Source organism: Schistocerca cancellata, chromosome 12 (genome assembly GCF_023864275.1).
Source record: "Schistocerca cancellata isolate TAMUIC-IGC-003103 chromosome 12, iqSchCanc2.1, whole genome shotgun sequence".
Taxonomy (NCBI): Eukaryota; Metazoa; Arthropoda; class Insecta; order Orthoptera; family Acrididae; genus Schistocerca; species Schistocerca cancellata.
In genome coordinates this window covers 9,008,905-9,036,539 of record NC_064637.1, presented here as the reverse complement: position 1 = coordinate 9,036,539, position 27,635 = coordinate 9,008,905, and the positions used below count along the sequence as shown (strand labels likewise).

The 27,635-nt window shown below is 41.4% G+C and overlaps 1 protein-coding gene across 1 annotated transcript in view; it reads left to right on the top strand.

The window, feature by feature from the left end:
- The window catches only part of LOC126109887 (uncharacterized), a 142,741-nt gene that overhangs the window by 91,051 nt on the left and 24,055 nt on the right, over positions 1–27,635 (top strand). Inside the window, exons 4-6 of the mRNA XM_049914975.1 lie at positions 2,335–2,660; positions 7,641–7,832; positions 24,156–24,335. Coding sequence (XP_049770932.1) covers positions 2,335–2,660; positions 7,641–7,832; positions 24,156–24,335 — 698 coding nt within the window. The remainder of the gene's footprint in view (positions 1–2,334; positions 2,661–7,640; positions 7,833–24,155; positions 24,336–27,635) is intronic.

Below are 27,635 nucleotides of genomic sequence, written 5' to 3'. Positions count from 1 at the left end.
TCAAACAAGGGAACGGAGAAAGCGAAAAGGAACAAAAAACGTCGGACAGTTGTGATATCGGCTACTGAAAATTCGGAACACACTTCAACGAGAGGACAGACACGTGGAACGAAAGGAAAAGTGCTGCAAAAGCTGGGCCCCCGTGGTGGCCTAAGAGCGGCAAGCCCCCTGGGGGGGATGAGACCGGTACGAGACTTAGAAACTGTGTATATCTGTTGAGGTAGAATAACTCACCCCAGACTATACTCGTCCTATGTTTGATAATGAGAGCACGTAATACCTTCTACTTCTAATTCTGCATCTACATCTAATCTAGTCGTACTCTGCAAACCACCGTGAAGTGCGCAGCAGAGGGTCTGTCCCGTTGTGCCGATTATTAGGGTTTCTTCTGCTGCAGTTACTTTTGGAGCGTGGGAAAAATGATTGATTGAATGCCTTTGTGTGTGCTATAATTATTCTAATTTTAATTCGTGATCTCCGTGTGACAGATATGTAGGCGTTTGTAGTATATTTGTAGAGTAATCATTTAAAGTCAGTTGTTGAAACTTTGCTAGTAGACTTTCTTAAGATAGTTTACATCTATCTTCAAGAGTGTGACAGTTCAATTTCTTCTGCATCTCCTTAACACTTTTCCATGTGTCAAATTAAATCTGTGACCATTTGTGCTGCCCTTCTCTGTATACATTCAATATCCCATATTAGTGCTATTTGGTACTAAATCTACGAGATCATTCCGTTTAACATCCCTACAAAATGATATGTCCAGGTATTTAAATGAGTTGGTCGATTCCAACTTTGACTCATTGATATTGTAGTCATAGGATACTATATTTTTTGACGTGTGCACAATTTTATATTTGTGAACATTTAAAGCAAGCTGGCAATCTTTGCACCACATTGAAAGCTTATCAAGATCTGAGTGAATATTTATGCAGCTACTTGCAGGTAATACTTCATTATAGATAATTGCATTATCTGCAGAAAATATGAGGTTACTATTAAAATTGCCCACAAAGTTATTAGTACACGACATGAAGAGGAAGTTTCCCAACACACTTCCTTGGCACACACCTGAAGTTACTTCTACATCTGATGATAATTCTCCATCTGAGATAACATGCTGTGCCCTCCCCACCAAAAAGTCTTCAATCCAGGTACAAATTTCACTCGATATTCCCCCAACGATTGAAATTTTGACAATAAGGATAAGGCTGGTACTGAATCGAATGCTTTTCAGAAATCGAGAACTTCTGACAAAGTTCAAACATAAATTCAAACTTTTCCAAAACTTTTTCTTCCTTCCATCCTTAATGTCTGACATTTAACACATTAACACATTTTGTAAAATAATCAGACATCTGGAGCTGTTTTACCTATGTAAGTTTGTTTCTTTAAGGGATTCATTTTGGCTAGTTATATTGGTTTGATACTAAAGCTAAAAACCATTACGTAAACTGTCATTGAGCCAAAATAAACTTTTCATACACTAAGCATTTCTTCCAGTTATTGCTGTCAGTGCGGATGCATATAGATTCTGCTCCTTCTTTGAACTTTTTCCCAATAGAAATTTTGTTCCGATTTGTTTACATTTAGTGAGAGGATACACAGTCAGTTAAGAACAAGAAAACGAGGGCAAATTCAGTTGTCGTGCAATGTAGGTCATGAAAACAGAGAATTTGGTCGGACTAGAAAAGAACCGGGGCAGTCGGAAGCAGCTGCGACACTGACAGTACGAACCGACTCCTCGTGGATTTGCCAGATGAGATTGTAACCTGTTCACAGTGAATACCAGCCGTCTCGTAGCCGACAACCAGTTGGCGGAGTGAGTGTGGACGATTGGGGAGCTCTCCCCCCGTTCAGTCCGCAGCTCGGGGTCTAGTGGCTAGCGTCACTGCCTCTGGATCGCAGGGTCCCGGGTTCGATTCCCGGTCGGGTTGGAGATATTCTCTGCCCGGGGACTGGGTGTTTGTGCTTTCCTCGTCATTTCACTACCGTCGTCATCATTCGTGGCAGTGACTACATTGGATTGTGAAAATATTGAACCGTGTAAAAATTGGGACTTTGTGCGGATGCTATTGACCAAGCAATTGAGCTCCCGACAAACCGCACGTCGTCACCATCGTCCTCGTCCTTCTGTTCACCGCTAATACTGACTTCCTTTGCGTCCGTCTGTCTTGCTGCTGTGCATCTTCTGTAACTGGAATTTGATTATGTGCCTCAGAAAAGACAGAAAGCATCTGTTTAAATGACCGGTAACGAAGTTTCTTTCTTCTTGAGGTTTGCCATTGCTTTGTTTGTAGGTGTTTGTACAGAAGGGGAATCGTTCGGTTGCAGGTACTGAAGACCTTGGTGGAGAAGTGCACCAGAATACACACACTGACGGTTCCCTACAAACTGCTGAAGTCTGAAAGATGCTCGGAGGCCCTGTCGCAGCTGCACAACCTCCGTGTGCTGAATCTGGAACCGGAATACAAGGAATTCGATCGTAGCTCTACCCAGGAACCTTGTCTGGTGCGACCTCTGGTCAACGGATGCCCACAACTAGCCGAGGTCGACTTCGGGTTTACGTATATCAATATGGAAGACCTGAGGTACTTTCTGAGAGCCAAGAGGAACACCCTCAGGTCGATACGCATAAAGTGGGCGATGGGTGGGACGAGGTGAGTGTTATTACCTGTCCTCGTAAGATTCTCTAACTTCTATTCCGACTTACTTTCGGTTGACGAGTGTGCTTCCCGTGTATTCGATATCTTCACCCTACACGGTATAACCTGCGCCTTTCTCGTTACGATAAGTGGACTTTTGGCATATTTCTTCTCGCGTACGTATAGAGGGCTATTAAATACAGACTGTTATGTAGATAGCTAAATATTTCTACGATTCCTTTAAAAAAGCTGCAGGTCAGCTTTCATCAGTTTGGTACAGAATTACTTCCATTCGTAAGTCACCGTGCCACTGTTTGAGCCACCGTATTTAACAATTGTACCCAGTTCAGTTCTGTGCACTACAACAATACCTGGCAGACGGCCTCACTCACGCATTTTGGGTTCAGAGTTTATTGTGAAAATTATTCCGCACATTTCGTAGTGAAATTAACAGGCAGAATGTGTCATTTCAAAATGAGCACTTATAATTTAAGAAATGCTGCTAATGATTCATTACATAGACACGGCCTATGCATGAGGAAGTTTTTGAAACGTGTATCTCTCAGGACACAATTCTGGATCCATTACTTTTCCTATTTATGTCTATAATATTTTACCATAAATTCTTTCCTCTTCAACTTATCGGTGTACATTATTATCACCCAAAGAGAAAGCAGCAACATTATGAGGCACTTAGCAACTCATGTGCGAAGGAACTGTTCACGTTATTACGGGAGCTTGTACTGGAGCAGATACCTTAGTTATTTAAAGGTACTACGTAGCTTCATTGTGAAACATTTGCCGGAAATATCTGTATACATATTATGGTAAATTCCACAAAGCAAATGTATCACAATTGGTCCCGCCACTTGTGTGGCAAGGAAAGCGTTTCTGAAGAAGAGAAATTTGTTAACATCGAGTATAGATTTAAGTGTCAGGAAGTCATTTCTGAAAGTATTTGTATGGAGTGTAGCCATGTATGGAAGTGAAACATGGACGGTAAATAGTTTGGACAAGAAGAGAATAGAATCTTTTGAAATGTGGTGCTACAGAAGAATGCTGAAGATTAGATGGGTAGATCACATAACTAATGAGGAAGTATTGAATAGGATTGGGGAGAAGAGAAGTTTGTGGCACAACTTGACCAGAAGAAGGGATCGGTTGGTAGGACATGTTCTGAGGCATCAAGGGATCACCAATTTAGTATTGGAAGGCAGCGTGGAGGGTAAAAATCGCAGGGGGAGACCAAGAGATGAATATACTAAGCAGATTCAGAAGGATGTAGGTTGCAGTAGGTACTGGGAGATGAAGAAGCTTGCACAGGATATAGTAGCATGGAGAGCTGCATCAAACCAGTCTCAGGACTGAAGACAACAACAACACAACAACTTGTGTCTTGAAATTTGGTATACTGCAGTTCCTTGACATACTTTTTTATTTTATTTCCACTGATAATTTAATGACTGTTGACAATTAACTGTTATCAGGAATCATTGTGGCCTGGACTATCATTGTTTCATTAGTAAGCATCATGCAGAGAGCCACAGAAACTATAAAAAAATTATTCACTCCGACCTATGCAGATACGGTGTAAATATTGTGAAAAATAATGTTCGTAAAAATACTCGGTGAGCACAGGTATTTGCAGTGCTGGTTGATAATGCTGACTTTCAAATAATGCAGTAATATCAAAGTGAAATAAATGTAACAACTGGGAAAAAATTGTAAAAAATAACTCGCGATCTTTGTTATCATCCAGGACAGAACAACAGATTTCGAGCAGGAACAAAAGCTTCACTCTGAAACACACAATTCGAGCTCGCTACAATCACTGTGTTCTCATATTGAGAGTGTACAAACCTACTGAGTGGTGAACTGATAAATTGATCGGGCCCTAACTGAATTACAGCAGTCAGTGGGGATGTTACCGTAGCTGTACCGTAGGAGCGGCTGCCGACACCTCCAGTTTAGTCTCGCGAGTACTCCAGTACTACACTCCATTCACAGCCTGCGGACACGACGAGGCACTGCCACCGAGAGGTGAGCAACACGGGGCACACTCACTCAGTTTGGCCACGTCCGTTGCGATTGTAAGTCATTAGCGTATGGTCTTAGAATCTGATTGTAAAGTTCGTCTCGTTTGAAAGCCCAGTTTTTGATTATTCGTGTGTCAGTGTCAGTGATTGTAATCACATTCGTCATTCATTATTTTTGTGGTCACCTAGTAGCTATTCCTTTATTTCTATTAGTATCATATAGGAGTAAACTTGTCACGTCGTCTTCTGCGGAGACGGTGAGCGAGGTCGACGTGTCGGATTTGACTCTAACTGAGAAGTGATCGAAGAAGAAGTCATTAACTTCTGTGGAGAAGCACGTGGCTCTTAATCTGTGTAAAATGGAGCTGTTGTATCCAGAGCAGTCAGTGACCAATATTGTTTTGAAAAGAACAGCATCTACAGGTGTTACTTCAAAGTCTCCCAAGAAAGAAAAATCGTGACAGAAACTTCCAGAAAGTGTCGGTGACTTCGATAGAACTGCGATACGAAGGAAATTGTTTGTAACGGATCACTAACGACTGACAAAGTGCTTGTGGCCACGATTAAAAATCCAGATTTGAGCAACTTCCATATAACTACATATTATAAATTTTTAAAAGAAATGAATTTTAAATATGTTCGGTGTGGATGCAGTATCGTGCTAATAGACAGATGATTTCAGGGAGGCAGTGTCGCCTACAAATGATAAATTGTTGAGAGATGAAGGAAGACCCGTTTATTGTTTGGACGAGACGTGGCCAAACACACGACATTCCTGAAGTAACGTCTGGGTGCATAAGTCCATAAAATCCTCTAAACGAGCATTTCTATCTGGATTATCCACTGGAAACGGGTAAAGGTAAATGCCTGATTATCGTACATATTGGGAGCAAAGCAGGTTTTGTCAGAGGCAGTGTGTGAACTTTCAAATCCGAGACGGGCCCAAGAAAAGTGGAGGCTACTGTGAGGAGATGCACAACAGTACATTCGAGAAGTGGTTTGAAGACTTTTTCTCCAGCTTCAGCAAAAAGAAGTTACTGTTCTCAATAACGTGTCGTGCTATTCTTGTCGAAAAGAAGTAGTATTTAATTTGAATGCCAATAAGCGAGATATACCGGAATAACTAAAGTCTAAAAATATTGTTATTGGAAAATGGAGTATTGAAGAAAGAATTACTGGAAATTGTTAAAAAAGAACAGAGTAGTGCACAAAGAATATTCAGTGGATGAAATGGCTGATGGAGCAGGGAAAACTTTTTTTCAAATTCCTCCATACCTGGTGAATTAAACACCATCGAGGTAGTTTGGGCCAAAATCGAAGGCTGTGTTGCAGAAAAAGACAGAACACACAAAATGTCAGAAGTTAAAGAACTATTAAAACAAGCAGTGACTGCAGAAGAGTGAAACAAATGTGTTTTCCATGTAATGGAAAAAGTTTGACCTCAAATGTGGAAATTAGACTGCATTATAAAAGAGAGAAAAGAGTGTTTTGTTATAAACTTGAATCAAAGCAGTTCAACTTCGACAGAATAAGTTTTATTCTTCCTTTAACATTATTGTAACCAAAATCACTTGTGTTTGAATCTGCTATGCCACCTGTCAGGTTTTTATGACTTCTTGCATTATACTATAAGCCAATATTGAAATATAAGGTTTTTCACAGGCAACATATGCTTCACTGCGATGTCAGCCCAACAACCACGTGGAGAGTGTGCACGAAGGATTGTCGACACTCTGTTTTTGCTGGAACAGGTCATGCGTAGTCACGTGAAACTGTGTCTGTTTCATCCCAGCTCTCAGTGAATAGACTAATGTGGAGATTTTCCACACTCAGGTTATCCTCTGGACTAAAATTTTCCTAATTTCAGCACATAAATGGTAATTCCTATAAACATGTAACAATACCACTGTGGCTTTAGCTAAACTTCTGCACAGACTGTTCAGAACTTTTAACTTTTCTCTGTCTAGGATCACTGGAATTGTGTTTGTATCTTTTGTAGTTTGTCAAACGTTAATTCTAGATATCTGCTGCCCCCTTTGAGTAAACCCTGTACTTTGACAAGAGGTCATTAAGGCAATGTAGTCTTTCGAAATGACTGTTTTTGCACGTGAGGCAACGACTCACAGGCAAGAGATGCTCCACACTGGCTCTAAATACACGTGGGTGTCCGACCGACTGACGGGCACTCGTCGACGGGCAATACCGGCATCATACCATTTACTTCTGAAGATGTCTCCCAAAACAGGAGACAAAGAGCCAGAGAAAAGTTCTATATATTGACCGCAGCTTCTCAGCCCAGAAGTTTAAACTGGACTAAACACCAGCTTCGAGAACCTACGTGTTGTTTATGAAGATGTCTTATACAAAGATTTTCATTTCGGCAGTATATTCTCACGAACAATTGTGCCCATATATTTCAATAATCATTTAAAGGCATAATCATTTAAAGGCAGAATGTTGTAAAAGAACTTTTTGTTTTACTTATTTTACTGAATTACACGAGCAAGCAACAGCTGGCAACACTGACTTATTGGTCATCATATACACACAATAAATAAATATGAAATGCCCAGTTTCTGAAGACAAAAAACAAAAAAGAGAAAAAGTAGCTGTGTACTGTATGTTGAAGCCTTAGCAGTATTAAAAGCTGACTGAAAACACTATTTCATCGCCATCTGAATGTGTTAATATCTTGGGCCTTAACTCTCACCATTATGTCTAACGTATATTAATATAATTCATCCCTGATGGGTATACTTTCTGTGAAAATTAATGTGACACTAATAGTAACGATTTCAGTAGCAAATGATGCGACAGTGACAGTTGAACATGTTGTTACAAATACAGTATAAGAACTATTAATTTAGAGTTATAATATAAAGTACTCCGTTTCTTCGGTCTTTCGAAACGTGACGGGAGACGAATAATTCTGAAAGACCCCATTTCTGTCGTTACACAGCTGTGTCCCACCGTTGCTGGAGGCCTGCACCGAGTTGGAACGTCTGGAACTCTGCGAGGATGACGACTTCGAGATGGTCCACAGTGTACCGAGAGAGGCGTTCACTGCCCTGGGAAACCTGAAGAACTTGCAGGAACTCAGGATATCGATCCCTATTCGACTACCGCCCGGAGTTGCTCCTTTGGCATTTAAGTAAGTTAAGTGGTGAACATAAACATTTCTTGTGAGTGCTTAATGCATTGGGGATGCAGTCTATTAAAATGGGATAGGAGAGAAAAAGAGAAGGAGAAATGAATACGCAGGTACTCTGAGGGATAGAAAGTGTGTAGAGGCGTGGCGAGGGCACCGTAGAGGTTACAGGACGGCGGAGGCCGGGGACTGGCAGAGGTCGGGCTAGGGGAGTTACAGGAATGGTAGATACGTTCCTAATCGAGTTCCTACCTATGCAGTTCAGGTAAAAATCCAGACGGCAAAGGGCCGCGAAGCGGTCGTCGAAGTCGAGCACACCGTACCGGTTGCGACTCTCGGCAGCCGTGTGGCCGCCGTCTCGGCCACAGTCGGACGGTGGCCGTTTGCGTGGTCAGACGACTTGTCAGTTTGGTGCCTACGCAGGATGCTGCCTCTACATTTGCGCTCCGCAGGCCACCGTACCCTGTACCACTACTAGTCATTTCCTGTCCTGCTGCACTCGCAGATGGTCTGAGGGAAAAATGTACGACCTGCTGCAGATCCCAAACTCTCGACCAGTACTAGAGACTAGGTCGCACTAGTGCCTTATATGCAGTCTCCTTTACAGGTGAATCGTACTTTCCTAAAATTCTCCCAATAAATGAAAGTCGACCGTTCACCTTACCTACCACAATTCTTACCCGATCGTTCCATTTCGTACCACTTTGCAGTGTTACACTCAGATATTTAAACGATGTGACTGTGTCAGACAGGACACTACTAATGCTACATCCGAACATTACGGATTAGTTTTTGCTACTCGTCCACAGAAACTTACATTTTCCTACATTTAGGGCTAGCTGCCATTCATCACACCAACTAGAAATTCTGTCCAAGTCATCTCGTCTTCTCCTGCAGTCATTTAGTAACGACACATTGCCGTACACGTCGACGTCACTGGCAAATGACGGCAGGTTGCTGCCCACCCCGTCTTATATAATATATAATAATCTATATCTATAATATATATTATATATATAGATAATAACAGAAGTCCCGTCGCACTTCCCTGGGGCTCTCCTGACACTACCCTTGTCTCTGATGAGCACTCACCATTTCTATAATTTAAAATGTCTTTGAGCCACTCACGTATTGGGGAACTTGTACTTTCATTAAGAGTCTGCAGTGGGGTACTGAGTGAAATGCTTTTTGAAAATCTAGAAACACGGGATCTGCCCAGTGCCCTTCATCTGTAGTTTGCAGTATATCACGTGAGAAAAGGACGAGCCGAGTTTCACACGTGCAATGCTTTTTAAAACTGATTTCTGGACATGAGATTTTCAGTCCCTAGGAAATTTATTATATTAGAGCTCAGAACATGTTTAAGAATTCTGTAGCAAACCAATGTTAAGGATATTGGTGTTTAATTTTGTGAGTCAATTCTTTTACCCTTCTTGTATACGGGAGTCACCTGCATTTTTTTACAGTCTGGGTGATTTGCAATAAATGCCAAGCCATAGAGTACTCTTCGTAATACTGAATTACAATTTCATACAAACCTGGTGACTTATTTGTTTGCAACTCTTTCAGTTGTTTTTTTACAGAAGAGACGCTTATTACTACGTCATCCGTATCGGGCTCAGTGCAGTGTTCAAACGACGGAACGTTCGTACGATTCTCTCGTGTTAACGATTTCGTACACGTGGAATTTAAAGCTTCCATTTTCATTTGCTGTCTTCAACTGCCACACCAGACTGGTCATCAAGTGACCGGACGAAAGCCTCAGATACACTTAGCGATTTTATGTAGGATCAGAAATGCCACACAGTGGTTGCGGGTAAGTACACAGCCGACACGGCTGCTATCACAGGTGGCCCAGATTTTGACGGGGTGGGAAACATCTGTCACAGAACTGGAGTAGTCGTCAGTGACGGGAAGTACGGAACAGGTCTCGCACGTAGGTCTGTTACTGGGATATCGGCACGAGGGTAGGGTTTAGGCTCGAGGGTGGAGTAGGAACAGACAGAGATATCGCGTCTGTCAGATGAGCGGTGGGATACTACGATAGGGGGGTTGGGGGAGATATTGAGGCGGACATTCCTCATTTCGGGACACGAGAGGCAGTCCTAACCCTAGTGGTGATTCACTCGTTCCAATCCTGGATGGCACTAGTCACAAAGTGATGTGCTCCTTTGTGGCCAGTCGGTGGGTATGAGGGGATTGCTAGGTGACTGGGGAGAGAAAGTGCAAGGGATCTGTTTCTGGACTGAGTGGTGAAGGCTTCGGTGATACTCCGAGCTTGTTTAAAGAGAGTCTGCTCGGCACTGCAGGTGGTAAAGCCACAGATCGCTAGGCTATATGTAAGGGATTGCTTAGTATAGAATTGGTGGCATCTTTCATAATAGAGCTTCTTCGTCGGGTGGTAGGTTTGAAGTGGACGGAGGTACTTCTGGAACCGTACGTGAGGCATTTGTCATCACTGAGGAAGGTAGCTTGCTGGGCTGAGACGGAACTACACCTACTGAAATTAACAATATAATGGAAAGGATAGATTGTTACTCACTATAAAGACGCAGACAGGCACAGTGAAAAGACTGTTAAGGTTTAGCTGTAGGCCAAAATCTTCTTCAGAAAAGGAAAGCAAACATACGCGCGCACACACACACGCACACACACACACACACACACATTGACATGCAACACATGCACTCCCGACCAAGCTGCCAGAGCTGACAGTTTTTGTGTGTGTGTGTGTGTGTGTGTGTGTGTGTGTGTGTGTGTGAGGTGTGCTTGCTTGTGTGAATGAATTGTGTGTGTGTGTGTTTTTTTATTTTTTGAAGAAGGCTTTGGCCAAAAGCTAAATTGTAACAGTCCTGTCTGCAACTGAAAGTATCATCTTTATGGTGAGTAGCAATCTATCCTTTTCCATATATTGTTGATATTCCAAACTGGTGTTTCCATTGTTAGATTCTGAAATCAGATATTAGATTGTAGGGTGCATCCAGGAGCACATACAGACTGAGAACCCAGTTAAGTAACAATGAAGAGCAAGCTGAAGTTTGATCATACAGAGGAATCAGTGCCTAAAGAAGTGGGACACCGACATCCTGGTGAATGATGTACCTTTAAAGCTTTCCGAGGCTCTAGTTACTGTGATCGTGAATACCACAGTAGGCAGTTCAGTTGAAGCGGAATGGAAATCTCTAAAAAGGTCAATGACAGAAGTTGGACAGGTATAAGGATGATAACTTTGAGGAAACCGTGTGTAACATAAGAAATACTTAAATTAATTGACAAAAGGAGGTGATAAATACTTAGGCAAATATAGGAATATAACAATAAAAATCATTAAGAACAAAATAAATAAGAAGGGCATGGAAGCCAAGGAATTATGGCTGCAGGAAAAATGTGGAGAAATCAAAAAAGAAATGGAATTTGGAAGGACTGATTCTGCAGATAGAAAAGTCAAAACAATCTTTGATGAAATTAAAAGCAAGGCTGTCAATAGTAAGAGTGCAACAATGGGAATTCCACTGTTATATGTAGAGAAGATAGTGAATATGTGGAAAGAGTACAGTAACAGCATGTATCACTGATGATGGGAATGAAGAAGAATGGTAGTTGGTATGAAATACATAGCAGATCCAGTATTAGTTAGAATCCCTTAGAACTTCAGATGGCTTGCTGTCAAATAAGGCAGAAGGGGTAGATAACACTTCTCTGAATTTTTTGAAATTATTTTTGGAAGTGGCGACTGAGACATTATTCGAGTTGGTGCATAGAATCTAAGAGTTTGGAGACAAACCACCCAACTCTCTGGAAAAATATCACCCACACAGTAGCAAATATAGCAAGGACAGACAAGTGCGAGAACTATCGCAGAGTCAGTATAACAGTTCACACGTTACCGTGGCTGACAGGAGAGTGCAAAAGAAAATTGAGGATGTGTCGGATGAGAATCAGCTCGACTTTCAGAAAGATAAAAGCAGTAGATAGGCAGTTGTGACATAATGGAAGCAAGACATAAGAAAAATAAACAAATTTTTGTAGGATTTGTTGACCTGGAAAAAGTGTTTGACAGTGCAAAATGGTTATGTTCTAAATTTGGAACACAATAGAAGTAAGGAATAGCAAAACACGTAACATACAATATGTACAAGAACAAAGAGGGAACAGTGAGTAGGAAGAACAAGAGCAAAGCACTCAGATTAAAAAAGGTGTAAGAGAGGCATGTACTCTTTTGCCCCTACTTTTCAACCTTCAGCATTGAAGAGGCAAGAGTGGAAATAAAAGAAAAGGTACCAGAGTGGGGTTAAAATTTAAGTCGAAAGGATATCATTGATAATATTCACTGACAATCGCTATCCTCAGTGAAAGTGAAGAGGAATTATAGGAGCTGTTGACAGGAATGAACAGTGTAATGAATGGTAAATGTGGCTTGAGAGTAAATTGTAGAAAGATGAAAATGATGAGGAGTAGTAGAAATGATATTAGTGATAAACTGAACATCAAAATTAAGTGACCACAAAGTAGACAAAATTAAGGAATGTGCTACCTTGAAACAAAAAACATTGTGATGGGCAAAGCCTGGGAAAAATAAAGAGCAGACTAACATAGAGGGTATTCATCATCAGAAGAAGTCTGCTAATATCAACCATTGACTAAAATATGACAAAGAAATTTCTGGGAATATATGTCTGGATTACAGGACTGGGTGGGAAAAACTAGGAAGGGAAGAGATCCAAAGTGTTTGAGATGTGACTCTATAGAAGGATGTTGAAAGTTAGGTGGCTGATAAAGAGTGGGGAAGTTGTCCAGAGTACAAGTAAAGAAGAGAACTTACGGAAAACACTGACAAGAAGAAAGGACTTGATGACACGACGTGTAAAAACATTAGAGAATGATTTCCACAGTACCAGTGGGTAAATACTATAGGGGAAGACAGAGACTGTCAAACATCTGACAAATTCAGGGTCCATCGTAACTAATTGTGTAATTGCATACAGTTGAAAGTACGGGATACTAGATGCAGAAAAGTCTACAAAACACGGGCTCTAAAATGCATACCTCAAGATCCGTGCACACGTGTTCAGTAAAAAAGATGTGTTTCACAGCAGTGAAAATGAACAAGTCCTCTTAGCTCAAAAGGTATGAGTTCTACAGCCAACATTTACTAGACTTTTCTGTTTCTAGTATCTCATACTTTCAACTGCACGCACGTAAGCCATTATGTACGATACACCCTATAATCGATGACACGGGGTGTGAGTGGCTCTCTGAGTTCAACAGGTTGGCCCGAGAGGAATTTGTGACAGGCAAAATCGTGTAGTAGTAAGACTGGGGCCGCATGCACAGGGAAGGAGAGAGGGGAGTGGTGTGGATGAGGAGGGAGTTGATTCAGGGAAGGGGTTTCGGGGCAGGCTGGAGATTGTGCCGGATTTCTGGAGTAGGGCCACTGTGACAGTAATATCAGAAAATTGAGTCCACCTCGATGCAAAACACCTTGTTATTCATTTATTTCTTTATTATCCCAAACTAGTTTCAGCGACAAACATCACCGTCATCAGTGGGGTGTTTTAATCTTATTTATTGTATGTTACAGCATGTTTTAAGCAGTTATTGGCGCTGTTTGTGACATATTGTCTGTGCTATTTTCTCTGTTGCCGTCTTTTTACTTAGTGAACATCGTGTAATGTTCGTCGGATGGTATGTGACTGCTTTTATACACAGAAAAACAAAACTTTTGCACTTTCTTTCTGATCCAGAATGTTACGCCATCTTCTGAATCGGCTGTGTACATTTTAAGAAATCCTTATTTACACAGTCTCAGGTTTATGACATAAATGATTGAGGACTAGCTTCGATCAATTATAAGAGAAAGGAAAAAACCTGTCCTGATCACAGTACGGGTCCATTTGACCAAAATTTTCAGAATAACTGTAGGTCGTAACTCAACTGTTGCAGACCTACAGCCGATTGGTGACGAGTGCACGGAAATGTTTGTGATTTTAAACTGACTTGCCCCCAGTGATGCTAAAGAGCACAGTTATAAAACACAAAGGAAGGACTAGATAGGTTGAGGAGTGTAAAGGGCACTAGGAATGGGAAATGGCAGTTGGTAAGAAGGCAGCTAGGATGAGGAGATATTTGGACAGTTGTACTTTGCATATAAAAGATAGATTTTACCAACTGTCTGTGTTTAGTGGAGTGTCTCTTGCAGCCTCTTGTAACTGTATGTGTAGGAAACGTGCAGATGTCCTCAGCAGTTAGAGAGCCTGAGTCAGTTGCAAATTCTAGCAGCAGAACCTCCTTCTTCCTGTCAGATAAATCGCACGGCAGAGGTACGAGCTGGCAGTTGCGGGAAGTGTCGGGGAGTGAGAATCAGGTCACCGGCATTGTGAAGCCTAGTGCAGGATTGGCTCAGGTGACCATTAATGTAGGGGAGTTATATAGGAATTTTATAAAAGAGAATCACGTAGTGATCGTGAGTGGAGCTGGGAATAGTCTCGATAGGGACAGGGACTGTGATGCAGGTGGTGACCTGGTAAAGATAGCTACTCAAACTGGTGGCACTAACGTGCACTTCGTGCAACCGTTTCAGCATCACAACGGGCCCCGTCGTAGTGTTGCCGTGGGGCTGGAGGGGGGCACGGATCACATTGCAGTGCTGCCAGTCGAGTCTGTCAGTAGATCGGGTGTCACTAGGTGTGGCCTGCACCTCAGTAGGTGTGGAGAGTGGAGGCTGCCAAAGCTTATAGTGGGTGGTGGTGGGATCACTCGTGGAAAAATTCCTGTAGTAGTTGGTGTTAGAGCTGCATCTTTTTTAGATTGAAGTCAGTGGGATTTTGTTTAAGCAGGGATACCTATCAGCTAACAAATGAATCACCTCCAAAGGAGGTTAGGTTAGGTATCCGAGTAGTGATGGAATTAGCATATTTCATCAAAATATAAGAACCGTGGACCTTTTAGTCGGTAGGGAGGCTTGCGTGCCTCAACGATACAGATAGCCGTACCGTAGGTGCGACCACAACGGAGGGGTATCTGTTGAGAAGCCAGACAAACGTGTGGTTCCTGAAGAGGGGCAGCAGCCTTTTGAGTAGTTGCAGGGGCAACAGTCTGGATGATTGACTGATCTGGCCTCGTCACACTAACCAAAACGGCCTTGCTGTGCTGGTACTGCGAACGGTTGAAAGCGAGGGGAAACTACGGCCGTAATTTTTCCCGAGGGCATGCGGCTTTACTGTATGGTTAAATGATGGCGTCCTCTTGGGTAAAATATTCCGGAGGTAAAATAGTCCCCCATTCGGATCTCCGAGTGGGGACTACTCGAAAGGACGTCGTTATTAGGAGAAAGAAAACTGGCGTCCTACAGATCGGAGCGTGGAATGTCAGATCCCTTAATCGGGCAGGTAGGTTAGAAAATTTCAAAAGGGAAATGGATAGGTTAAAATTAGATATACTGGGAATTAGTGAAGTTCAGTGGCGAGAGGAACAAGACTTTTGGTCAGGTGACTACAGGCTTATAAATACAAAATCAAGTAGGGGTAAAGCAGGAGTAGCTTTAATAATGAATAGGAAAATAGGAGTGCAGGTAAGCTACTACAAACAGCCTAGTGAACGCATTATTGTGGCCAAGATAGACACGAAGCCCATGCCTACTACAGTAGTACAAGTTTATATGCCAACTACCTCTGCCAATGACGAAGAAATTGAAGAAATGTATGATGAAATAAAAGACATTATTCAGTTAGTGAAGGAAGACGAAAATTTAGTAGCCATGGATGACTGGAATTCGGTAGTAGGAAAAGAGAGAGAAGGAAACGTAATAGGTGACTATGGATTGCGGGTAAGAAATGAAAGAGGAAGCCTCCTGGTAGAATTTTGCACAGAGCACAACTTAATCATAGCTAACACTTGGTTCAAGAATCATAAAAGAAGGTTGTATACATGAAAGAAGCCTGGAGATACTGACAGGTTTCAGACAGATTATATAATGGTAAGACAGAGATTTAGGAACCAGGTTTTAAATTGTAAGACATTTCCAGGGGCAGATGTGGACTCTGACCACAATCTATTGGTTATGAACTGCAGATTAAAACTGAAGAAACTGCAAAAAGGTGGGAATTTAAGGAGATGGGACCTGGATAAACTGACTAAACCAGAGGTTATACAGAGTTTCAGGGAGAGCACAAGGGAACAATTGACAGGAATGGGGGAAAGAAATACAGTAGAAGAAGAATGGGTAGCTTTGAGGGATGAAGTAGTAAAGGCAGCAGAGGATCAAGTAGGTAAAAAGATGAGGGCTAGTAGAAATCCTTGGGTAACAGAGGAGATACTGAATTTAATTGATGAAAGGAGAAAATACAAAACTGTGGCAAGTGAAGTAGTCAAAAATGAATACAAACGTCTCAAAAATGAGAATGACAGGAAGTGCAAAGTGGCTAAGCAGGGATGGCTAGAGGACAAATGTAAGGACATAGAGGCTTATCTCGCTAGGGGTAAGATAGATACTGCCTACAGGAAAATTAAAGAGACCTTTGGAGAAAAGAGAACCACTTCTATGAATATCAAGAGCTCAGATGGAAACCCAGTTCTAAGCAAGGAAGGGAAAGCAGAGAGGTGGAAGGAGTATATAGAGGGTCTATACAAGGACGAAGTACTTGAGGACAATATTATGGAAATGGAAGAGGATGTAGATGAAGATGAGATGGGAGATAGGATTCTGCGTGAAGAGGTTGACAGAGCACTGAAAGACCTGAGTCGAAACAAGGCCCCGGGAGTAGACAACATTCCATTAGAACTACTGACAGCCTTGGGAGAGCCAATCCTGACAAAACTCTACCATCTGGTGAGCAATATGTATCAGACAGGCGAAATTCCCTCAGATTTCAAGAAGAATATAATAATTCCAATCCCAAAGAAACCAGGTGTTGACAGATGTGAAAATTACTGAACTATCAGTTTTATAAGTCACAGCTGCAAAATACTAACGTGAATTCTTTACAGACGAATGGAAAACTAGTAGAAGCCGACCTCGGTGAAGATCAGTTTGAATTCCATAGAAATGTTGTAACACGTGAGGCAATACTGACCCTACGACTTATCTTAGAAGAAAGATTAAGGAAAGGCAAACCTACAGTTCTAGCATTTGTAGACTTAGAGAAAGCTTTTGACAATGTTGATTGGAATACTCTCTTTCAAATTCTGAAGGTGGAAGGGGTAAAACACAGGGAGCGAAAGGCTATTTACAATTTGTACAGAAAGCAGATGGCAGTTATAAGAGTCGAGGGACATGAAAGGGAAGATTTGGTTGGGAAGGGAGTGAGACAGGGTTGTAGCCTCTCCCTGATGTTATTCAATCTGTATATTGAATAATAAGCAATGAAGGAAACAAAAGAAAAATTTGGAGTAGGAATTAAAATCCATGGAGAAGAAATAAAAACTTTGAGGTTCGCCAATGACATTGTAATTCTGTCAGAGACAGCAAAACACTTGGAAGAGCAGTTGAACGGAATGGATAGTGTCTTGAAAGGAGGATATAAAATGAACATCAACAAAAGCAAAATGAGGATAATGGAATGTAGTCGAATTAAGTTGGGTGATGCTGAGGGAATTAGATTAGGAAATGAGACACTTAAAGTAGTAAAGGAGTTTTGCTTTTTGGGGAGCAAAATAACTGATGATGGTCGAAGTAGAGAGGATATAAAATGTAGACTGGCAATGGCAAGGAAAGCGTTTCTGAAGAAGAGAAATTTGCTAACATCGAGTATAGATTTAAGTGTCAGGAAGTCATTTCTGCAAGTATTTGTATGGAGTGTAGCCATGCATGGAAGTGAAACATGGACGATAAATAGTTTAGACAAGAAGAGAATAGAAGCATTGGAAATGTGGTGCTACAGAAGAATGCTGAAGATTAGATGGGTAGATCACATAACTAATGAGGAGGTACTGAATAGGATTGGGGAGAAGATAAGTTTGTGGCACAACTTGACTAGAAGAAGGGATCGGTTGGTAGGACTTATTCTGAGGCATCAAGGGCTCATCAATTTAGTACTGGAGGGCAGCATTGAGGGTAAAAATTGTAGAGGGAGACCAAGAGATGAATACACCAAGCAGATTCAGAAGGATGTAGGTTGCAGTAGGTACTGGGAGATGAAGAAGCTTGCACAGGATAGAGTAGCATGGAGAGCTGCATCAAACCAGTCTCAGGACTGAAGACCACAAAAACAACAAGATAAGAGGTATTAGAGATAAATTTTGTGAACTGCTTATAATTGTTGACTCTGAAATTTTTGGTATATGAGAGCACCACTTAAATAGTTAGACTATTCAGAGGCTTCCTTTAGTGGGATCCAGATTAAGTGGCTGTATTTCAAGGCATTCTTTGCAGGGTGGGGGAGTGGCCATGTACATAAAAAAACAGCATTCCATTTGAGTCCGCAGATGTATCACAGTGCTGCACTGGTCAAGTATTTGAATGTTGTGCAGGGGCAGTTGAATATAGTGAAACTGAACTTTTAATTGTTATTTATAGGTCCCCTAACTCTGACTTCAGAACATACCTACTCAAGCTAGAGACAGTTCTTATTTCACTTTATGGAAAGTACCAAAAATTAGTTGTATGTGGTGACTTCAATATTAATTTTTTATGTGATTGTGCAAGAAAAAGAATGTTGGAAGATCTCCTAAATTCATTTGATCTGATGCAGACTGCATTTTTTCCAACCAGGGTGCGGGTAACAGTAGCACAGCCTTGGACAATATTTTTATTAAACTTCCTGGCAGATTAAAACTGTGTGCCCAACCGAGACTCGAACTCGGGACCTTTGCCTTTCACGGGCAAGTGCTCTACCGTCTGAGCTATCGAAGCACGACTCACGCCTGGTCCTCACAGCTTTACTTCTGCCAGTATCTCGTCTCCTACCTTCCAAACTTTACAGAAGCTCTCCTGTGAACCTAGCAGAACTAGCACTCCTGAAAGAAAGGATATTGCGGAGACATGGCTTAGCCACAGCCTGGGGGATGTTTCCAGAATGAGATTTTCACTCTGCAGTGGAGTGTGCGCTGATATGAAACTTCCTGGCAGATTAAAACTGTGTGCCCGACCGAGACTCAAACTCGGGACCTTTGCCTTTCGCAGGCAAGTGCTCTACCTACGAACAGGTTCGCAGGAGAGCTTCTGTAAAGTTTGGAAGGTAGGAAACGAGATACTGGCAGAAGTAAAGCTGTGAGGACCGGGCGTGCGTCGTGCTTTGGTAGCTCAGTTGGTAGAGCACTTGCCCGCGAAAGGCAAAGGTCCCGAGTTCGAGTCTCGGTTGGGCACACAGTTTTAATCTGCCAGGAAGTTTCATATCAGCGCACACTCTGCTGCAGAGTGGAAATCTCACTCTGGAAATATTTTTGTTCATTCTTCATTGCAAGATGGGCATTCTGTTAGTAAAAGTGTGGATGGCCTTTCAGACCATGATGTACAAATGTTAACACTAAAAGGCTTTTGCACTCAAACAAATGTTATATATAATTACAAACTATGTAGGAAAGTTAATCCAACAGCAATAGAGAGTCTTTTAAACCTCATTAAGGAACAAGAGTGGCAGGATGTTTATAGTGCTGATGACACAGGTGATGAATATAATGTTTCCTTTACACATTTCTGATGCTCTTTGAGAGTTGCTTTCCATTAGAGCATTCTAAACAGGGTACTAGCAGTAAAAGGCAGTCTGGGTGGCTGACCAGGGGGATAAGGATATCATGTAGAACAAAGTGGGAATTATACCAAAATGTTAGAAATAGTCACAATCGGCTTACAATAGCCCATTACAAACAGTAATGTAAGGTGCGTAAAAATGTTATTAGGAAGGCAAAGAGTATGTAGTATGAAAATAGAACAGCTAATTCACAGGATAAAATTAACACCATATGGTCAGTTGCGAAGGAAGATGCTGGCCAGCAGCACAAATTAGGCAACATAAAGTCAGTTTGTAGTAAAAATATTTCTTTAACTGATAAGTCAGATATACAGGGTTATTACAAATGATTGAAGCGATTTCACAGCTCTACAATAACTTTATTATTTGAGATATTTTCACAATGCTTTGCACACACATACAAAAACTCAAAAAGTTTTTTTAGGCATTCACAAATGTTTGATATGTGCCCCTTTAGTGATTCGGCAGACATCAAGCCGATAATCAAGTTCCTCCCACACTCGGCGCAGCATGTCCCCATCAATGAGTTCAAAAGCATCGTTGATGCAAGCTCGCAGTTCTGGCACGTTTCTTGGTAGAGGAGGTTTAAACACTGTATCTTTCACATAACCCCACAGAAAGAAATTGCATGGGGTTAAGTCGGGAGAGCGTGGAGGCCATGACATGAATTGCTGATCATGATCTCCACCACGACCGATCCATCGGTTTTCCAATCTCCTGTTTAAGAAATGCCGAACACCATGATGGAAGTGTGGTGGAGCACCATCCTGTTGAAAGATGAAGTCGGCACTGTCGGTCTCCAGTTGTGGCATGAGCCAATTTTCCAGCATGTCCAGATACACGTGTCCTGTAACGTTTTTTTCGCAGAAGAAAAAGGGGCCGTAAACTTTAAACCGTGAGATTGCACAAAACACGTTAACTTTTGGTGAATTGCGAATTTGTTGCACGAATGCGTGAGGATTCTCTACCGCGCAGATTTGCACAGTGTGTCTGTTCACTTCACCATTAAGAAAAAATGTTGCTTCATCACTGAAAACAAGTTTCGTACTGAATGCATCCTCTTCCATGAGCTGTTGCAACCGCGCCGAAAATTCAAAGCGTTTGACTTTGTCATCGGGTGTCAGGGCTTGTAGCAATTGTAAACAATAATTCTTCTGCTTTAGCCTTTTCCGTAAGATTTTCAAATCCGTCGGCTGTGGTACGTTTAGCTCCCTGCTTGCTTTATTCACTGACTTCCGCGGGCTACGCGTGAAACTTGCCCGCACGCGTTCAACTGTTTCTTCGCTCACTGCAGGCCGACCCGTTGATTTCCCCTTACAGAGGCATCCAGAGGCTTTAAACTGCGCATACCATCGCCGAATGGAGTTAGCAGTTGGTGGATCTTTGTTGAACTTCGTCCTGAAGTGTCGTTGCACTGTTATGACTGACTGATGTGAGTGCATTTCAAGCACGACATACGCTTTCTCGGCTCCTGTTGCCATTTTGTCTCACTGCGCTCTCGACTGCTCTGGCTGCAGAAACCTGGAATGTGGCTTCAGCCGAACAAAACTTTATGAGTTTTTCTATGTATCTGTAGTGTGTCGTGACCATATGTCAATGAATGGAGCTACAGTGAATTTATGAAATCACTTCAATCATTTGTAATAGCCCTGTATGTACAGTATTTAAAAATCACTTTCTGAGCATTGCTGGTGAATTAAACAAAAATTTAGTTTCTACAGGGAATTGTATAACTCTCTTGAAAAATGTCTTTTCGAGACTTATGTCTGAAATAGTCCTCAGTGATACAGACAAGTGGGAGATTGAGCCAATAATTAATCATTGAAGATTAAGGACTATCATGGATGTGATGGACTATCTAGCAAAATATTAAAGTTCCGTGCTGCACATGTTAGCCCTGTACTTAGCCATATCTGTAATTTTTCCTGCACGAATGGTCAGTTTCCTGGACGATTAAAGTATTCAGTAGTGAAGCTGCTTTATAAACAGGGAGAAAGGGGTCGTGTAGACAATTTTAGGCCTATTTCTAGGCCATCAGTGTTTGCAAAATTATCGAAAAGGCTGTAAATGTAAGGATAATTGATCATTTTATTTCACATAATTTGCGATCAAATATACAGTTCAGTTTTAGAAGTGGTTTGACAACTGAAAATGCTATATTCTCTTTTCTCTGCGAGGTATTGGATGGATCAAACAAAAGGTTTCGAATGCTAGGCATCCTTTTTTATTTAACTAAGGCATTTGATTGTGTTGATCACAGAATATAGCTCCAGAAGTTGACCGTTATGGGATACAGAGGGCAGCTCACAATTGGTTCACCTCTCATTTTAATAATACAATGTTGAGAATGTGTACAATGGGGGGGGGGGGGGGGGGGGTCTGAGTGGGGTACAATCAAATGGGGGATGCACCAGTGCTGAGACCACTCCTGTTCCTTATTTATGTAAATGATATGCCCTCTAGTATTACAGGTGATTCTAAAATATTTCTGTTTGCTGATGACACTAGCTTGGTAGTAAAAGATGTTGTGTGCAACATTGGCTCTGTTTCAGATAATGCAGTTCATGACATAAGTTCACAGCTTGTAGAAAATAAACTAATGCTAAATTACAGTAAGACTCGGTCTTTACAGTTTCTGACAGACAGTTCAACAAAACCTGACATTTTAATTTCATGAATGGGCATGTGATTATTTAAACTGAACAGATCAAATTACTAGGTGTTTAGGTAGATAGTAAACTACTGTGGAAAGCCCACATTCCGGATCTTGTCTAAAGACTTAATGGTATCATTTTTGCTATTTAAAGGGTATCTGAAATAAGTGGTAGTTTGATACAAAAAGTCATTTGTTGTGACTTGGCAAGACAGCCAAGCCACTATGATTGGTAGCCGAAAGGCACGCGTTAAGCTCACGCAGGCTGGCGTGAGGTCTGGAACATTTAAGGAAGTTAGACTTTAGCAAAAAAGGTCGTAGCTGGTGGAATACTGAACTTTAATCCATAATTGGTGAACATCGGTCTGACGGTACATGAATCACAAGATAAATAGGAAATGACAATGGCGCCTTGCCATGACGTAGCTGAAGGCTATGCTAACTATCGTCTCGGCAAATGAGAGTGTAATTTGCCAGTGAACCATCTCTAGCAAAGTTGGCTGTACAACTGGGGTGAGTGCTAGGTTGTCTCTCTAGACCTCCCGTGTGGCGGCGCTCGGTCTGCAATCACTGATAGTGGCGACACGCGGGTCCGACGTATACTAGCGGACTGCGGCCGATTTAAAGGCTACCACCTAGCAAGTGTGGTGTCTGGTGGTGACACCACATCATTTACTGTGCTTATTTTCATTTTCTTATGACATATGGTATTATATTATGGGGTAACTCTTCCCATTCTCAAAGGATATTTGTGACTCAGAAAGAGGCAGTTCGGGCAATAACTGAATCTGCTGTCGACCCTTGCTCATTAGTTTGGACATTCTGAGATTGGCCTCTAAATATATATATTCTTTACTGTCATTTATTGTTAACAATATCAGCTTATTCCCAAGAATCAGCAGCTTTCACTCAGTTAATACTAGACAAAAATTCGGTCTCCATTTGGGTCGCACTTTGTCGGTTCTTGTGCTGAAAGGGGTGCAGTATACAGTTGCATCCATTTTCAGTAAGCTACCACAAGAATTCAAATGTCTTAGCAGTAATCCACACTCTTTCAAATAGAAACTGAAGAGCTTCCTCACGGGCCACTTGTCATGTTCTCTCAAGGAGTTCCTTGAAAAAATAAGCCGATTCCTGTGTTATATTGTTGATTGTATTTACATAAACTTATGGCTTGTCTTTTTTTGGGTTCATAAACATTTTATTTTATCTGTTAACACTTTTATGCTGTAGTTTCATGTACTGACATGTCCCATGACCTTAGAGATTTGCTCCTCAATTAGGTCCTACAGAACTAGTCACTTAAAATAAAAAAATAAAAAAAAAATTTCCTGAAGATTATGGTTCCTGCTGACCACTCAAATGTAGGCAAACCTTAAATTACTGCCTGTGGTTAGTTATGTTTGTTGCAAATTTTCTGTGGTGTCTACTGGGTGATGCACAACTGTGCTAATTATAGCATACTGTCATTAATGTATTAAGATGATAATTTGTGTTGGAGAAATGGAACTACACTAAGATTGTAGATATGTAGTACCGTAAGATGTGATGTTGGTAACAATGAAATCTAAGGGCTAGCTAATGTGGAAAGACACTGAATTAACTGTTATTGTAACAAGTAGAGTAGCACACTGGTGGACACACACAGACAGATTCCCTTCCTGGAGGGGGTTTTGTATGCTCATTGCTGACTCGCCTTAATTTTGTGGCCACAGCTTATCATAAGTGCCCTTCTGACCTCTGATTATTTAGAAAATTTTGCTCAGTTTGAAGATAATGTCAGAGCAGCATAAGCAACATAAGTTTTTTTGCCTCCCTGTTTATTGATCGTATTAATATCTGGGTGTTCACAGTTGGTGATGAGTCAGGTATATGTGAAACAAATTGAAAGTAGGTCATTTAAATTTTCTCTCTCTCATTTTTTTCTCTAATAAAGACAAGATAATCTGACACAACTTTAACTATGTATTTAATTGTGTTTTTAAGGGGTCGAGGATTGAAAAGATTGAGAAAGCTGGATATATGGTGTGGACCTGGCTTGGACAACGAGACAATAATTGCCATCAGCCGCGGGCTCCCCGCTTTGCGGGAACTCTCTGTCTGTGATGCAAAGATGCTCTCAGCTGCTGCCTTCTCTGAGATCTACCGCCTGGAACAGCTTGAAATGTAAGCACTGCTACTGACTTTGTACTGTAGTTCAAACAAAATAACTGGCTAGGTAATGAAACTGTAACTGGTGAAGGAGTTGAGAACTGTATGAGTAATTCATAAATGTGATGATTGAAAGTGTGTTAAAAATCATAAGTGCAGCCATTAAATGAAAACACATTGGGGGCCATTAAAATTGCAACAGTACACAACTGGAACATGAGGAGCATCAAATTTGCTTGAAGGGTACTGAATGTTTGGATATGCAAACACCTGGCAATTCAGTGTAACCCCACAGAGTAAGTAGAAGTAAATCCACTACCTTCTGTATGTGAGGAAAGATTACACAGTGGATTTCACATTCAGAAATCACATTAGATGTTGTTCGTGTCTGTTGGCACATGTCAGGATATGAGAGCAGCACGGTTGTGGCCTGTAGAGACTGTTGTTTATCAATGAATGATGTTACTGCTTACATGAGTCGAGATCCGACAACTCTACTGCAAATATGGAACCGATGTATACTTGCACCGAGAATGATCAAAAGCACTTTAAAAGAATAACTGTTTGTTAACAAAACCGAAACTCAATTATAATGTCCTCGGACAAATATCCACACGACTATATGCATACGTCAAAAAAAGTGTTGCATCACCCCAGAACTCTTGAAGATAGATGTCGACTGTCGATGTTGTATCACAGACACAGTCCATTTGACTGTTGAGAGATGTCACTAAACCTGCCCAAATATGTAAACAATCCTGCATGAGCTGTGCCTATTAGATGTGAAGGGGTCCGATAGCCAATCAGTTCCGGTCATCCACCAGGAAGTAGGTACACGGCTCGTGTTGTCTGTAGTTCAATCGTGCCTAGACTGTCAGTGTCACAGTTTGATCACATCCGCATTGTTACTTTGTGCCAGGAAGGGCTTTCAACAAGGGCAGTGTCCAGGCATCACGGAGTGAACCAAAGAGATGTTGTAGGGATTTAGACAAGATACGGAAAGACTGAAACTGTCGATGACATTCCTCGCTCAGGCCGTCCAGTGGATGACCGCTATCTACGGATTAAACCTCACAGGAACCCTGATAGCACTGCCACAGTGTCGAATAATGCTTTTCGTGCAGCCACAGGACGTCATTTTATGACTCAACTGCGTGCAGTAGTCTGCGTGATGCGCAACTTCACTCCTGATGCCCGTGGTGAGGTCCATCTTTGCAGCCACAACACCGTGCAGAGTGGTAAGATGGGCCCAACAACATGCCGAATGTACCGCTCAGGATTGGCGTCACGTTCACTTCACCGATGAGTGTCTCTTATGCCTTCAACCGGACAATCGTCGGAGACGTGTTTGGAGGCAACCTGGTCAACCTGAACGCCTTAGTGCAGCAAGGTGGAGGTTCCCTGCTATTTCCCGAGTTTGAGTCTCGGTCGGGCACACAGTTTTAATCTGCCAGGAAGTTTCATATCAGCGCACACTCCACTGCAGAGTGAAAATCTCATTCTGGAAACATCCCCCAGGCTGTGGCTAAGCCATGTCTCCACAATATCCTTTCTTTCAGGAGTGCTAGCTCTGTAAGGTTCGCAGGAGAACTTCTGTAAAGTTTGGAAGGTGGAAGACGAGGTACTGGCAGAAGTAAAGCTGTGAGGATGGGGCACAAGTCGTGCTTGGGTAGCTCAGTCGGTAGAGCACTTGCCCGTGAAAGGCAAAGGTTCTGAGTTCGAGTCTCGGTCCGGCACACAGTTTTAATCTGCCAGGAAGTTTCAACATTCCCAAATGTCAATAAACGATCTCGATGAAACTTGGTGGGTGTGTTGAGGGGCCAAATAGTACAGCACATATTTTTTTGTTGGTACCTAATTTCACTTTTAAGGAAATAAAACACACCCTGAAAGACAATTTGGCAGTTTAGGTTTAGAAGAAATATCTTCAAGACAATATATAAAAAGTTTTTCATATGATAGGTCATGTGTAATTAATATTCTTGAAAACTGTGTAATCAGCTTCTGTAATAATTTGAAAATTTTCAAAATACTGCCTACTACAGCTCGATCGTATTGTTTCTCAGGTGGAGATTGACATCATAATCATTCAGCAGATGTAGATCAGAAAGTCTTCTCACAAAAACTTCCAACATCGCCAACTGTATACTCTCCACAGCTGTACCTGTGCTGTCGAGCCCTTTGGGATCACCAGGTGAGGGTGAACGAGTTCTTTGTCTTCAGGTACGATGCTCTATATGGTTCTTTCACACTGACCACTGCAACAATCTAACAACAATACAGATATTCTCCCTCACTGGGAAAGAAAACAGCCTTCAAATATCTTTTGATTTGGTCGGATGTTTGTTTAGTGACATTTTGATGGTGTCACAAGGACATTTGAGGCTTCAAAAATAAATTCTCAAGTTCTCGGACCAAACTCACCATTGTTTTCTCTTGCAACTATGAAAAGGCAGCTGGTCAATGTGATAAAACCATTTAGAGTGTTGTACGTGAGGAGAAGGAACTTGTTCGTATGGCGATCCCAATAGGCTCAACGGCACAGGTACAGTCGTGGGACATATACAGCTTTCGATTTTGGAAGTGATGTCAATCTACACTTGAGAAACAATGGAATCGAGCTGCAGTCACTAGCACTACACAACCAATTCTCTTCGCCAAGACTTATCGATATATTGAAATATGCCTGATACACGACAGAATATTTTGAGTACCGTCTGTGACAATTTGGAATCCTGCTGAATTTTGTTTTATATTGTCTTCTCTGTTGTGTATATTACATGAAGAAATTTCATTCTTTTTATGTGCGTGCTGTAAGAAAACATATGTTTGAAGAATTTCTTTACAAATTATCATCATTGTCATTATTTTCTTTAATAATAATTAGTTACTTATTATTTTCAATTAACAAAATACACACATGCGAAATGCTAAACGAAGAAAGAAAAGGAACCAGAATGTAAAATAACAACTGAAAAATAAAAAAATATAAGTGGAATAAATAATTTGCATTGTAATGAAAGTTTATATATCTTACAAAATAAAATCCAGGATGGAATGTAACAATACCAGAGAAGGAAAGTTGCTACTCATCATGTAGTGGAGATGATGAGTTGCGATAAGCACAGTGAAAAGATTCACACCATCATAGCTTTTGGCCATTAAGGCCTTTGTCAGCAGTAGACACAAACACACACACACACACACACACACACACACACACACACACACACACACAAACATAACTTGCACACACATCTGTAGTCTCAGAGAGCTGAAACTACACTTTTATATGTCTTAATTAAGTATGTTGAA